The sequence below is a fragment of the Macadamia integrifolia genome, chromosome 7, assembly GCF_013358625.1.
Source record: "Macadamia integrifolia cultivar HAES 741 chromosome 7, SCU_Mint_v3, whole genome shotgun sequence".
Taxonomy (NCBI): domain Eukaryota; kingdom Viridiplantae; phylum Streptophyta; class Magnoliopsida; order Proteales; family Proteaceae; genus Macadamia; species Macadamia integrifolia.
Window position 1 is genome coordinate 22875590 of NC_056563.1, and position 14434 is coordinate 22890023.

The window sequence follows — 14434 nt, forward strand, 5'->3', positions numbered from 1 at the left end:
GGAGCCACACTGGTCAACAATTTTTGGTCCAGGTTCATCGGCTTTTCTTAACAACTGATTCTAATCTGACGGCTGTAGTAAGTCAACTATAGAGAATGTTATTTTTTGACGCTATCATGGCAATAAAGATCAGACGGTTGTCCGAGCCGCTTTGCTGTAAGGAGTAAGGGCTAAGTACTAAGGAGTTACAGGTGGACGATGCGTGAATTATACGCTGCTTCGATCCTCATCCACTCAGATTCATTGGTGGAAAAGCAAAGATGCCGGGTGTTAATTCTGGGCTCTTACCGGTTACCCCGACCGGGAAAACCTGAGACCCATCCAAACGGTTTATTAAACATGTCGCTGTCGCGTTCAAGTTCGGACCGAATAATATTTTGATCATCCTAGTTACGAGGGTTCAGTCGGACCATAGCCTGATGGCTCTGATCTGAACCGATTTCTTAAGAATCCAACTCAGTCCAACCATTTCAGAGCCCGATTAAACTCGACCGTTGTTGAATTGCTATCTTGATAATATAGACCATTGAAAATTGATGCATTTATTTAATAGCCCATTTTTAAGGTCCTTTTAACTCGATTAAAGATCGTTACCTGACCTTCTATTTATAAATGGGACCATGCATGTTCAATACAACCTGATTACTTATCATATAAAGAATGCTTGACTTTTTTATTTATTTATTTTTTGGAGGGGGTTATGTGCTAAGAACCTGGCTTCCTATTACTTGATCAACAAAAAAAAAAGGCTTCCTATTTGATCGATGCATTTGACTTATGATAAGAGGATTAGTGCTCAAATTTTGTGGACGCATTGTCCAGAGTTTTAACCTAATTAGATCTCATAATTATTCATAATAAATGTTTAATATTTGATTAAAAAGTCAATATTTAAAAAAAAATTATTAAAATTAAAATAAAAGCCAATACATGAAAGTGACTTCAATTTGATGTGATCAATCAAAAGGCACATCAACCATCCACTGGTCAAAATAATTAAAAAGAAAGCTTTCATAATCAGTTGTATATTTAAAATATGATTTTTTTTTTAAATCAAGTTAATTAATGGTATAATATTTATGTGAAACATCATTAGTATTTAATGGGCAGAGATCAAGATATCAGTACTTGGTTGCTTAGCCCCTACATGTGAGGGTCACTGAGATCGTGTGCATGGGCGTATATATGGATGGGATTATTGATTTTACAGAGGTTGAGGTAATAATTTCATGTCCTCATGGATCTGGGTGTAGGGGCTACGCAATCAGATACTCTTTTTTTTTTCAGACTTAATATTAAAAAAAAAAAAATGAAGCAACACAAAAACAAACATATAGGTCAATTCTTAGAAGAAAAAAAAAGGCAAAACAAAACAAAACAATTACCCTAACATTTAGAAGAATCTAAATATCAGTTTTCAAACTGAACATTTCTCGCTAGTTTCTTGAGCCGCATGGTGAATTCACCAAGGGGATCCTATGGAGGAGATCCAGCCCATGTGGCCCCTGCACCCCCTCCCCCTGTGTCGAGAATGCACCATGGTAAACAGATTGTCGTTCACCTTGGGTAGAGAGAAATTCGATCATTTTCCCCAATTGATTGGACAAAAGTATGACAGTTGTTATTGGCATTCAAAATTTTGATTTCCTTCTTATCTTTGTTATATGCTTCCAGATCAAGTAAAGGAATAATTGTTTCCAAATCAAATATTTGTTCTTAAGAAATTTATTGACAACTTAAACTTAATATTTTCCTTTTTATAATATATATATATATATATATATAACTCAAGGCAAAGGCACCATTTGACAATGTTTGTGTTTTCTTGTTCCAAAAAACAAAGAAACAACTTAAAAAGCGTTTGATAAAGTTGTTCCACTTCACCCGTTTCAAGAAACATAAATCAAAATTTATGCATATTTACAATTCTAGAAACGACTTTGATAAAACTAGTTTGTCATTTATAGAAATAAATTTGAGAGAGAAAAAAAGGTTGTTGTGCCCAATAAATCTCTCAACTATTTAAACCTAAAAAGAGACAACCGAACCGTCTCTCCCTATTGGGCATCTGAAGATACTATTGGGTTTTTAAGTAGCATTATGTCTGCTAAAAACGTTTCAAGAAACATATTTATCAAACACCAAAAAATCCATTTTTGTTTCAAAAAATGTGAAAAACCAATTATCTGTTTTTAGACACAAAAACAGCAGAAACGTTATTAAACGGTGCCAAAGTTTCCCTGAGCCACGTGGTGAATTCACCACGAGGATCCTACGGAAGAGGCCAGTCCATGCGGCCCTTACGCCCCCTCCCCCTCGAGTGCCCTAGATGCATCGTGGTAAACAGATTACCGTTCACATTGGGTAGAGAGAAACTCGGTCTTTTTTCCCAATTGAATGGACAAAAATATGACACTAATATTACCGACATTCAAAAGTCTAGTTTCCTTCTTAACTTTGTTATATACTTCCAGATCAGGCAAGGGAATATAACTGCTTCCAAATCGATAAACAGCTTTGATATTAAGGGAGAATCCAATGCTTTATGCATTAAGGATATGTTTGAAAGCCACGAAAAGAAAAGAAAAAAAAGATAAAGTTAATGAGAGAAAGAAACACAATATGTTTTTGTTCATTATTTTATTTCTTAGCTTCCAAACATAGCTTAATGGAAGGACTTGAAGATCCAAACTTTTTGCAGAAATTTTCTGTAATGATGAGCCTCTCCGACTTGTCTTGTTCTCTGTAGTTCAGAACGGTTGAGAAATCTCTGGCATAGAACATACTAAGCTAAGAGGTTACCCGATGATTTCAGAAGGTATGAACAGTGCCTTACTTGTTCTTCCAGGCAAATTGGACAAGGACACTATCTCTTGAAGAGACCAAGGTACGTACTCAACAAACGCACATCATTACCTAAGTAATGTATTAAATTTCACATCAATATGTCTTCTCAATGTATCCTTATAATGTTTTCAAAATTTTTAAGGAAAAAAATGGAGGATTTTTGGAATAACAATGATCAATGAAAACTTAAAGAGGATGCCCAGCCCCTTGCATGGTGTGAAAATGGGCTGTAGTCATTGCATTGTGTAGTGAGTATCGGATGGTTGGGAGGCCCTTGAAGCATGTGCCCGAATGCTCTTAGCTTCAGATTACATGATGTAAAAATCGTCTGCAATCATTGCATTGGTGTAGTGAGTATCAGATGGTTGGGAGCCCCTTGAAGCATGTGCTCGAATGCTCTCAATCGCCAAATGTTCACTGTACCTCACCACTTATTAAAGGCAATTTGAACCTTACATGATAAGCTACACAACTTATATGAAATACCAAATTCCTTGTAGCCTTTCAAGGAGGTCTACTAGGGGTGTCTATTCCAAGCTCGACAGAACCGATCAAGTCCAACCATTTAAAGTCCGAATCAATCTGACCTAATTAGCCCAGCCTGTTTATAGAGTTGTTTCCGATGTGAGTGTCATACCCGTTGGCCGCCGAGCCGACTAAGCCTGACTATATGGAATGACGTGGGCCTGTTTGATTTTATTTCTAGAAATGTGTTTTTTATGCTCATAAACAGAAAAAACACCCCCAAAAACTGTTTGATTTTTTTGTTTCATTTTACTTGTTTTTTAAAATATAAATAAAATTTATGACTATTTTTGTGTTTAGGAACAAGAATAGAAAAACAAGTTAGACTTATTTTTTTATTTATAGAAACAAGTGGGATGGACAAAAATTGTGAAAAGCCCGATACTTCACTTGACCTATCTCAACCCTAACCCATTGTTGAAACTTTTAGCTACCCAAAAGTGGCGACTACAACCTGGTTGTGCAAAACTCACAATTTTGCATTGTCTTCATCCTTCTAAAGCTCATCTCCACAAAGCTTACTTGCAACTCCAACTTCGTACTTTCACTCGTGAGCTGCATATTACAACGTCATGTCTTCACTTGTGTCTTGAATCCGAAAGCACCCCTACACACACGGTTGAAAACGTTTCTGAAAATAGAATAAATAAACACCTTTTTGCAATTCCATAATTGTTTTTTTAGCACATAAACATGTTTTTCTGTTTTTTACTGTTTCTAAACACAACGCAGAAACAAAATCAAACCAGCGCACTTTTTGGACCATTTTACTCTATTCTCCTCTAGTCTCAAAAATCATAAATAAAAACTAAAGAGTAAAGACAAGTCGCATTGTGAATCATTAGAGTAGTACACTGCACTACTGGAGGAAGAGCAAGGAAGATTCATCTTTCTATCATCATCTGTTATCAACCATCTTTAGATGCAAAAATATGAAAAGGAATACACCAAAATTGCACGGATATTAAGGGCAGAGAGAGAGAGAGAAAGAGAGTGGGCCCTCTGGGAATACTGATCCGGACCCATCTGCAAGTTGTAAGACCTGACAAAACGCGTTTGTCTTTCCTGTTAATTTTTCTTTCTTAGTTAATTAACGATTACAGAAGATATAAAGAAGAAATAGATCTTTCTGGAATCAAACGGAAAGACCAGGACAAACAGATATAAGTACAACTCCTTTGTAATTGGGATTGTGGCGGAAGAAGACGAAAATTGCACTCTCTCTCTCTCTCTCTCTCTCTCTCTCTCTCTCTAGGCATGGAGCATGAACTATTTAAACGCATTTGATCTTGTGGTATCTTAACTACGTATGCCATGTACGCTAAAAAAAACTATTGAAGAAGATTCTCTTCTATCTGTTTCTCTCGCTATGATTTCCATGTAACCACTTGAATTTTTTTTCTCACTAAGAGAAGTGTAATGTGCGGAGAATTCATATTGACCCCACCATAGTAATTGTATAGCTCTTAAGGTGAAGGTTTCTTGTTAACTGGACTATGAAGATCCTTTGTCAACTGGACTACCGTCTGTGCCCTTGAAACACTAAGAGAGAGAAAGAGAGTAAAAAGAAACCCATAACGGTCTGCACCTTCGCGGCTCCACAGTTGCCTCAGTTCTCTGCGCTGCGGTTCTCTTCCTCAACTTCACAGGAGATTGCGTGGCTAAGCAGGTAAAACGGCTGCCACTACCATACGGCTTCCGTTTGGGGTCACCTAAGCAGCTTATTCTCTGTGACTCCTTCCTCACACAACTAACCTCCTTGGGAAATTAGCATATTTTGTCGTACAGAGAGAGAGATTTATCCAGAAATAATAACATAATTCCAGTTTACACTTCACAAAGACAAGTAAAGGAGATCCTGTTTGTTGTTGTATATGTGATCACAGAATCGTATATATTCCTTCTATCGAAGGAGAGAGAGAGAGAGAAGTGGTGTTTGGCACTTTGGCGTGTTGAGTTGGTAGTGCACAGAGCAACAACCACAAGAAAGCACAAATGAAGGGCTGAGAGCAAAATATGGGAAGGAAGCAGTTGGAAAGCGAAAACCCAAACCCCACTGCCTCACAGCTGTTGTGATCTCATGTCTTTTTGTAGGATAAAAATGTAGGAAACTCTTCTCTCACATCCAGGCTTTTCTGGGTTTGGGAAGTATTTATTCCTTACTTTCTAATATTGTCATGGTTGTTTAGATCTCTCTCTCTCTCTCTCTCTCTCTCTCTAGAGCTCCCTTCTTTTGAGGTTCCAGCATTACTGTTTTGTCCTTTGATATCCTATCTTCTCACTGAAGTTGAACTATTTTAGAGAGAAACAGAGTGGTCTTTCCGTGTGATTTGGTGGCATTCAATTACTGACCCAATCTCTCTCTTCATCAGTACACTTATCTTATCTGCTTCTCTATTTAATCTCCAACTCCCCATCTCCCTCCAACTCTCCTCTGATCTTTGTCTCAAGTCTCACAAAGTCCCAACACCATTAACACTCTTTCTCTCTCACTTTCTTCTGATTCTTCTTTCATTCATTCATTCACTGACTTATCTCAGTCAGACATACTATCAAATGGGTTGTAGTCAAGACTACTGCAATTGCAGCCATAGATATCGCCATCTTATGGCTTCTTTCTTCATACTTCTGCTCTCGAGCTCGACCCAAGCAAGATTAATGGCAAAAGGTAAGTGGGTCTCACTTTAAAATTTGCAAGGGAGTTCTTCACAAAGTGAAATTTTGAATCTAAACTTTTCTCTTTTCTTCTTTGAGCTGTAGGTAGAGCTAATGTTAAATTATTTGAGGTCACCCACGAAGAGAAAGAAGTGGTAAGTCATATTGGTTCGAGGCCACCAACATGCCAGGGGAAGTGTAGCTCTTGTGAGCACTGTGAGGCAGTTCAGGTCCCGGCAGTCCCGCAACAGAAAAGTAGAAACACTACACATTCCTCAAAGATGTCGACCATAGCCTACTCCAGAGGCCAAGATAACTCAAACTACAAGCCCATGAGTTGGAAGTGCAAATGTGGGGATATGATCTTCAATCCATGATAGAAGAAATTGTTACAGCATCTGAAACCTTAAATGAGAGAAGACCCTTTTTGAATTTTGTGGATTTGAATTCTGAAAGATACATCAATCAATCAATCAATCAATCAATCATTTTTTTTTTTCTTTTCTTCCTTTCCTTTTCCCCTTCTTCATCTAAACACCCATGTAATCGTTATAAGGATCTGCTTGCCTTACTCTGCTCATCAAGTTGAAGTCTTGAAGATATTAGCACCAGAGAATCTGTAAATTTTGCTTATGCAGCCAGAGATTCTGTACTCAGATGTTGAAAAGTCTATCAAACTGCATACAAATATGGTATGCGTAGACAAGTAGACAACACATATTATATGAATATTTTCGAAAAGTTGACATTTTTCTCTTCAAAAATAAGTAGTTGCCCAGTTGGGAACGAGAGAGGATGATTTGGGTCTTTAGGTTGGTGGGGTTGGAGAAGTCATGGGATGATCCTCGTATAAGCCACACTCTCTTCCCATGAGGTGTCGATCCTTTTCGCTGCGCGATTGGATTCTAACCAATATTTATGATCAATCCCACCGATTCTACTCTGTTTTCGGCCGAAGGGGTGGGAATTAACGGATCAAAGTCATTTTTCCATCTTCACGGATGGTGCTTGGTGCGAGTCTTCCTTTACTAGCGGTAGAGGTACCATTATTTGGGATCCGGGTGATGGTTTTTTTGCAACGAAATGTAAGTGCAGCCTTGGATTTTCGACTTTAACTTGAGGGCATCTGGGATGGGGCCCTCTTAGCTCAAAGTCTTCAATTATAGCCGGTCATCTTCTATTCGGATTGTCTTCAGGCACGTTAGGCTTCCATTGATGTCGCTATTGAAATTCTGCAAATTTGTACATCGTTTTCTTCTGTTTTTCAAGTTTACACGCACGACAGAAAATGCCCTAATTGATTTCCTAGCCGTTGGATCTTTCAGACTTAGTCTATCACGTGTTCGGTGACTACGATCAACCCTTTTATTGTGAATCCATCTATGGTTGCGTCTAGATGTTTCATCTTGGATGCTTTCTTTCAATGAAAGTATTTTGTCAAAAAAAAAAATCTCAATTCCATATTTTTAAGGATAAAAATATAAAATTACACATTATTTTACAACTTGAAGGTATTAATAAGAAAATCTTTATAAACACTAGGATACCCCAGTGGTGGTAGCTCCGGCTTGAAAAGTTGACGCCAAGAGAGGAGGTCGTGGGATCGAATCGTACACATTGTGTGTGTGTGTGGGTGAGATCGTGAAATTTATGTAACATGTCTTTTTTTCAGAGTTATATGTAACATGTCAACCTTTGGGTTTGTGCTCCACATCATATCACGCTATAGAGGATCCCGAACCAATCCTTACATATTAATAGACGATATTCAAGATAAGAGAGAGTATGATAGAACCATTAGAACGCATGACAATAGAACGTGGCCATCATTTTTCTCTTACATTAAGTACCTATTTGAAGGAAATATATTAACAAATCCAAACTAGTCATGGCTCACACGCATTAATTTAAATTTGGAAAAAGTTTTCAATCCACCCCAATTATATCAAATTTATCAAGGTCTCTATCCATCTGAATTATTTCAATTACCAACTATGCCCTCCCATCGAATCAAAACCTATAATAACCTAATAAGAAACCAATAGCAAATTAGCAACCTATTATTCATTAAAAAAAAACCCCCCACATTTTTTCTTATTTTTAAAATATATTTATAATCGAAATCAAACTCATAGTAAATCGATAAGAGAAATCAATAAGAATCGAAATAAATCAAATCAAACTAAAATCGATATATCCTTACCGGTTCATGTTTTGGTTTCACTAATTTTTTCCACATAAATCAATGAAACCGAAATAAAACTGCTCCAAATCTACCTATTTAACATCGTTATAATCTAAGATCGATCTCAACTTATACCAATCCAAATTGCTTTGGATCCAACTAGATCATATTGATTTAACTAAGGGTGTCAATTTCAGACCTGCACTGGTAGGCCCGATCGATCCCAACACGTTTATGATTTGATATGGATCGACCTGATTATTAAACATGTTGGGCCTAAGTCCGGCTCATTTATAAATTGGTAGTACATAGTGCAAGAGGTAAGACTGATGTGCCACCCGATCGACCTAGCCTGTTTACAAGCCCGACTCGAACCAACACGTTTAGTTCGATCATTTGTATGGGTATTTTGATCTTTTTTTTTTGGATAGAATAAGGTATATATTGATAGTTTTATCAATTATTGACAATAATTAAATGTAATATCCTTTCAAAATTGTTGAGGATTTAACAAAATAAATTAAAGTATTTTAAATTTAAGAAAAGTAAAGATCGTTTAAGGTCCGTTTAAAACTTTATTGCTACATTACCCCGTTTAAGATCCGATTATAGCCCGATGCACTCGATTAGGAGAAGTCCAATTAAAGCCTGGAACTTGACCGAGATCGACTCATTCTTTAAATAAGTAGGTCATGGTCCGAGAACATAAGCCCGTCAGACTTGACTAGGCCCAATCAAGACCAGCCTGGCCCAACCGATTGACATCCCTAGATTTAATCGTCTTTTCTATTTTTTTAATCAATTTTTTCTTATTTTTTTACCCCTACGTCGTACAAGTGAATTGGTATCGGATGGTCCCGAGCAATACCCAACACCTCTCTCTATCGCTCTCTCTCTCTCCACCGCCCCTACCCAAAATTTTAAATAAAAACCTGGTCGGGCCACCTACGGTCCAGTCCCTTTCTGGGTCCCCAGTTTTTTATGGCTTTACAGTTGAGATCACGATCCAACTTCTGAGTTTTGAGCACCATTATTCTCCCTTACCCCATATCTCTCAACATAGAACAGAAAACCCCACAAACCACAAAGAATTCCCACGTCTCTGACACCCGCAAACAACTCTCATTCTGCTCTTGGCTCTGCGTGTAGTTGCTACAGGAACGATTACATCACAGTCAAGGAAAAACCCTCTTTCCCAGCTCAGTTCTTGGGGGACTACGTTGGTGATTACGCCAATATACCTCAGGAAGAATCGGAAGGGCCACTTCCTTCTTCCTTTTGCCGAGGTTTGTTTCCATATTTTCCTTTTTCTGGATCCACTTGCTTCTCCTTTATTTCCGATTTCTTTCCTTTATAGTATGTTTGTTGTTGATTAGATCTTCATTTATTGTTTCAACTTTTATTCCTTGGTTTCCTCTAGGGCTGCCATTAGAGATCTGCTTCCAATGCAATGGTTGCTCAGATTCAGCATCAGGTGTCAGCATAGGATAAGAGATGCTTCTTCTTTGCTATGCTGACAGTTTTGTTTGAGAAATCTGGGTTTTTGGCTGTTCATTGTTTAGGTGCTTTTTTTTTTTCTTTCTTTTTGGGCTTCTCATCGACTTGGCCGCATGGTTGCCCTTTCTGTCGATGATGGTTTCGATTTTTAACTCATGGGTTGTCTAACCGATCACTGGTTGATTTTGATGTTTAGTCAAATGGTGTTTTAAGGTTTTGTTTTTCTGGTGTTCTGTCAGTTTTCCATCTCTCGAGAGGGATGGATTCTTTCACCTTCAGCTCTTGGATGGAACATTTTTGTCATTGTGGCCCAAATTAGGCGTATTTTGTTGGACTTTTAATATTTATATTCTGATTGTAGCTAAAATCAGGGATTCTTTGTCTTCCTCTTCATCTAATTGGTTGTGCAGGAAGGGTGGTATTTTTGGGGATGGGTGGTTTTGGAATTGTGGGATTGTTGAACTTAGATCTTTGGATGGACGGTTCTATATTTTGATCCAAATGGTGGATCCAAATCTCCAGGAATTTTTAAATCACTGTTATTGATTGATTGGGTTCTGTAGGTCAAGTACCATGAAATGTGTCTCACCCACTTTAAACGATCTGTGCCTTTCACTTAACGTGTTCTGTTGTGTGACTAGATTTAGGCTTTGAATTTGGTTGGAGGTGGGTCTAACTCTCATTGAATGGTATTTGTTTGGGTTTTATTAATATGTCATTTTCTCTTTGTTAAAATAGTATTGTTGTTCAGCTGGAGAAGTTTCTTAATTTGGTTCAATTCCATGTTTTTCTTTAATCTGACAGACCAGATTTCTGCATAATTCGTTACAAGACTTTCTGTAGCTATAAAGCTTAGACACATTAAGTTGAGGAGTTGTTGAACCAAACATGTTCAGGCAATCGCCAAGTAGGAATCAGAGGTCCAAAGGGTTCAAGGTTAAACATGTTCTCCAGATATGTCTATTGATTGCCGTTTGTATCTGGTTGCTATACCAAGCCAAACACACACATGATAAGAAGAAGGAATTTGAGAGCACTGCAAAAATATCAGAGAAGGTAGAAAATGGGCTAGATATCATTAAACTCGGAAGAAAGGATCTCCATCCACGTGGGGAGGAATCAGCTTCTGAGAATCACAAACAAAATGATGAAGAAGATGCCGAAGAAGAAAACAAGGCTGAAGAAGAAGAAGATAAGAAGCCCGAAGTAGAAAACAAGGCAGAAGAAGAAGGGAGAGGGCGTGGAGATGATGAGATAGATGAACACGATCAAGTGAGAGCAGAAGAGGAAGCTGAACGTGCAGCAGATTCCATTGATGATGAAGAAAAGGAGAGGGAAGAGAGAGAGAGTGAGAGGGAAGGGGCAAATGATAATACTGTTTCATCGGAGGATCCGGATCATGATAGAGATAGGACTACTCAGGAGGCGCGAGAGGAACACTATAAGGGTGATGATGCTTCCAGTGCTGTGGTCCGGGATACCCAAGAAACTGAAAATGGATCTTCAGGTGGCTCGAATGTGGAAGAGAAGCTGGAGAGTGCAGAAAATGAATCAGAGCAGGGAAATAAATCCCAAAATATAGAGGAAGTCACTGCCAATCAGAAAGGTACCGAGGAGACCTTGGCTGAAGAGAAGGGTACACCCACTGATTCAAGCCTAAAGACTGGAGAAGATGAAAAAGCTATTTCCTCTGTAAATGCTACACCCACTGAAGAGAAAGGTACCGAGGAAACCTTGGATAAATCAGAGGATGGTTCTACTTCTAAGTCGATGATAACAACAGAATCCAACAATCCAAAAGAGGTGAATGATAACTCGACAGCAGATAGTGCCAAAAATTCTACCTCATCCCTACAGAGTGGAATAGAAACCATCACCAATCCAAATCATTATCAAAATGCATCAGAGGCCAGTGGAAGACCCACCGAAGGTGACAACAACTTGCAAACTGCTGTATTGGATCAGACCGAGAACCCCAATGCAACAGACAGAGTGGAGAAATCAGAGACCAGCGGAGAGCCATCCGAAGATTCTAGTAATTCTAATTCTGTTGTTTCAGAAGTGCAGGCTGCAGAATCGAATGTGACTGCTGGAGCAGAGGATGGGTCAGCATCTTTGACCACAAGTGCAAATGCTGAGTCAGTTCAGAGCGAGAAATCTGACACGGTGGAAAAGAGTGATGGCTCAGCATCTATAACGACCGATGAGAATGAGAATGCAAATGCAGCTGAACATGAAGCCACAAGTGCGAATGCTGAATCTATTCAGAGCAGGAAATCAGACACAACTACTGAAACAGAGGAAAAGAGTGATGGGTCGGCATCGATAACATCCAATGAGAATGAGAATGCAAATGAAGCTGAACATGATGCCTCAAGTGCGAATGCTGAATCAGTTCAGAGTGAGAAATCTGACACAGCTACTGGAACAGAGGAAAAGAATGATGGCTCGACAAATGAGAATGAGAATGAGAATGAGAATGCAAATGCAGCTGAACATGATGCTACCGATTCTTCCGACTCATCCATCCTGCAAGAAGTGAAAGAAGCTCGGACGGATCTAGGAACCTTGCCAGAGACTCAAACTGAAGGGACAAATCATGATGATGTGGCAACAGAGTAACACTAACAATAGTAGCCCTTTTAGGCTTTTCCTTTTCCTCAAGTGTATGAGAGAGCAAATGTTTAAGTTTCTTTCTTGGAACATCATTGTTTCAGAAGGATGGTCACGTTGAGTTGTCAAGATTGTAATTTATAGTTCATTAAGGTGGCCTGAAATCATTATTACTGAATGCCCATGGTTTATCTTACTGCTGCATGTGTTGTGCCTCACACTGCTGATTCCAGGAGGTTGGGATAAATTCTAGTTGCCTGTCATGATAGGAATTTATAGTATCAGCCAAGTTACTTCTGTTTTTCCTGCCTTAAAAAGTGGTTTAATCCCCTTTCATTTTCTTCCCTTGTTTGCAACAGTTGTTGCCAGTCAGCAATTACCATCATAAGTTGCTTTACTTTTGATCCTAACTGGCGACATTGATCTTTATATATACAGAGCCAAAGTCTCCTTCCTGCATAATGGAAGTAAGTCATGCTTTAAACAACTCCTAACTGCTCACCATCTTGGCTGATTCTTGATGATCTGAGTTGGGCCTAACCAGTCCATTACCACAAATGCAGCTCCATTGCATAATTAGGAGAAATGTTTAGTGTTTGATGCCAATTGTACTGTATCAACATGGCTCTCTCGAGACTCCATCAGACTACCTAGTACCTACTTGGAGACCAGGGCTGTAATTTGCAGTGTAGCGTTTCAGCAAGAGAACATGTGAAAAGTGAAAGCAAAATGACCATCCCACACCCATATTGGATATGTTAGTGCACGCTTTCAGCACGGGAATAAGATCTTCTCAAGTGCACCAACCCCTTTCAGTGCACATCGGATGGCTAAGAAACACTTGGGGTGGCATGCCCAGGTGCTATCAGCCGTCTGATGTGCAATCAAATGGCTGATGCACTTGAGAAGATCCAAATCTTTCAACACAGGATCACGTGATCAGGTTGGTTTTTTTTTTTTTTTTTTCGTAAAACTATGAAACCTGCAACCGTCAACCTTCCCCTACCGGAGTCTTCTAAACTTTTCTTCACAGTATCGGGGAAAAAAATGCTTAGAAAGGGAGATTATGGGGCACTGATTCCACAGCTTCAATTTTGTGGATTAGGTCCGTTAGGTCGTTATCCTCAATAGCAAATTAGGATGGTAGTAATAAAAGATCCCCTTCCACTCAGCTCTCAAGGATTTAGGAATCTACCATGATTAGATTAGACTTTAGAGTGTGAAGAAGTGGTATAAAAATCCTCCCATCTCTACTAAAAAACAATACAAGTGCTATCCCTCCTCCTATAGCTCCTAACGGATCTAAAGGTCAGTCTAAGACGGTTCGGTATTTTCTCAATTACAAAATGGGTTCGGTATTTTCTCATATACAAAATGGCATAGGCTTCCAATAGAGTAATTGTCCTTTTGTTTCTTTCCAAAAGTCAATGCCCAAACCACGAGAAACCCTAGTAAGGAAAAATGGAATGAGGAGTTAATAATAAAGAAAAAAAAATGGTAGGGAAAGTCAAAAAGGGAGAAAGGGGAAATGGGAAATGGGAAATGGGAAATGGGAAATGGGGAAGAAAAGCCGTTTATCAATCATTAATAATGGGTGGTGTCAATCATAGGAGTCAACTTGAAAAGTAAGGTGAGGGAACCCTAGGCCTAGGCTTATCAACCTCTACGATGACCCTTTGTGGAACTGGAATGAGAGTAATCTATCTCATATGATCTCATATAGTTGACATTGGATGGTAACAAACCACTATGTTTCTGAACTAGTGTCCAATTGTTCTTTGAATGAATGAGTTGAGATTGAGGATCAGCTGTAAAGTTAACTTGTAAAGTCAAAGAACATTTTTATACAGAACCCACGGTCGTATCAATCCCCATCAAGTCTTTTACATAACCTATGTAAGATTAACCCTCATACGATTGGTATGTGATCATAACAGTCATCTGTCTCGCCCGTAAATTTTGTAAAATTTGGTAGATTACATGAGTAAAAACTCATCTTCATGTCAGAGATTAAGAAATTGGACCGAGTTTTCCTAATGCCAATATGAATGGAAATTCATTCACTATGGCCCATCGTCACCCAGACAAAGGGGGGTGGGGAGAGAAGGGTCC

General features: G+C 38.7%; 2 protein-coding genes across 2 annotated transcripts; both read left to right on the plus strand.

Moving 5' to 3' along the window:
* The first annotated feature begins 5694 nt into the window (after positions 1-5694).
* On the plus strand, positions 5695-6775 carry LOC122084676 (EPIDERMAL PATTERNING FACTOR-like protein 2). Its single transcript, XM_042653107.1, has 2 exons — positions 5695-6040; positions 6133-6775. Exons 1-2 carry the CDS (start codon positions 5929-5931, stop codon positions 6402-6404), a joined length of 384 nt encoding a protein of 127 aa, XP_042509041.1. The 5' UTR covers positions 5695-5928; the 3' UTR covers positions 6405-6775.
* A 2440-nt stretch (positions 6776-9215) lies between these two features.
* LOC122084432 (cilia- and flagella-associated protein 251-like) lies at positions 9216-12526 on the plus strand. Its single transcript, XM_042652659.1, has 2 exons — positions 9216-9498; positions 10514-12526. The coding sequence occupies exon 2, from the start codon at positions 10598-10600 to the stop codon at positions 12329-12331; it is 1734 nt and encodes a 577-aa protein (XP_042508593.1). The 5' UTR covers positions 9216-9498; positions 10514-10597; the 3' UTR covers positions 12332-12526.
* The last annotated feature ends 1908 nt before the right edge of the window (positions 12527-14434 follow it).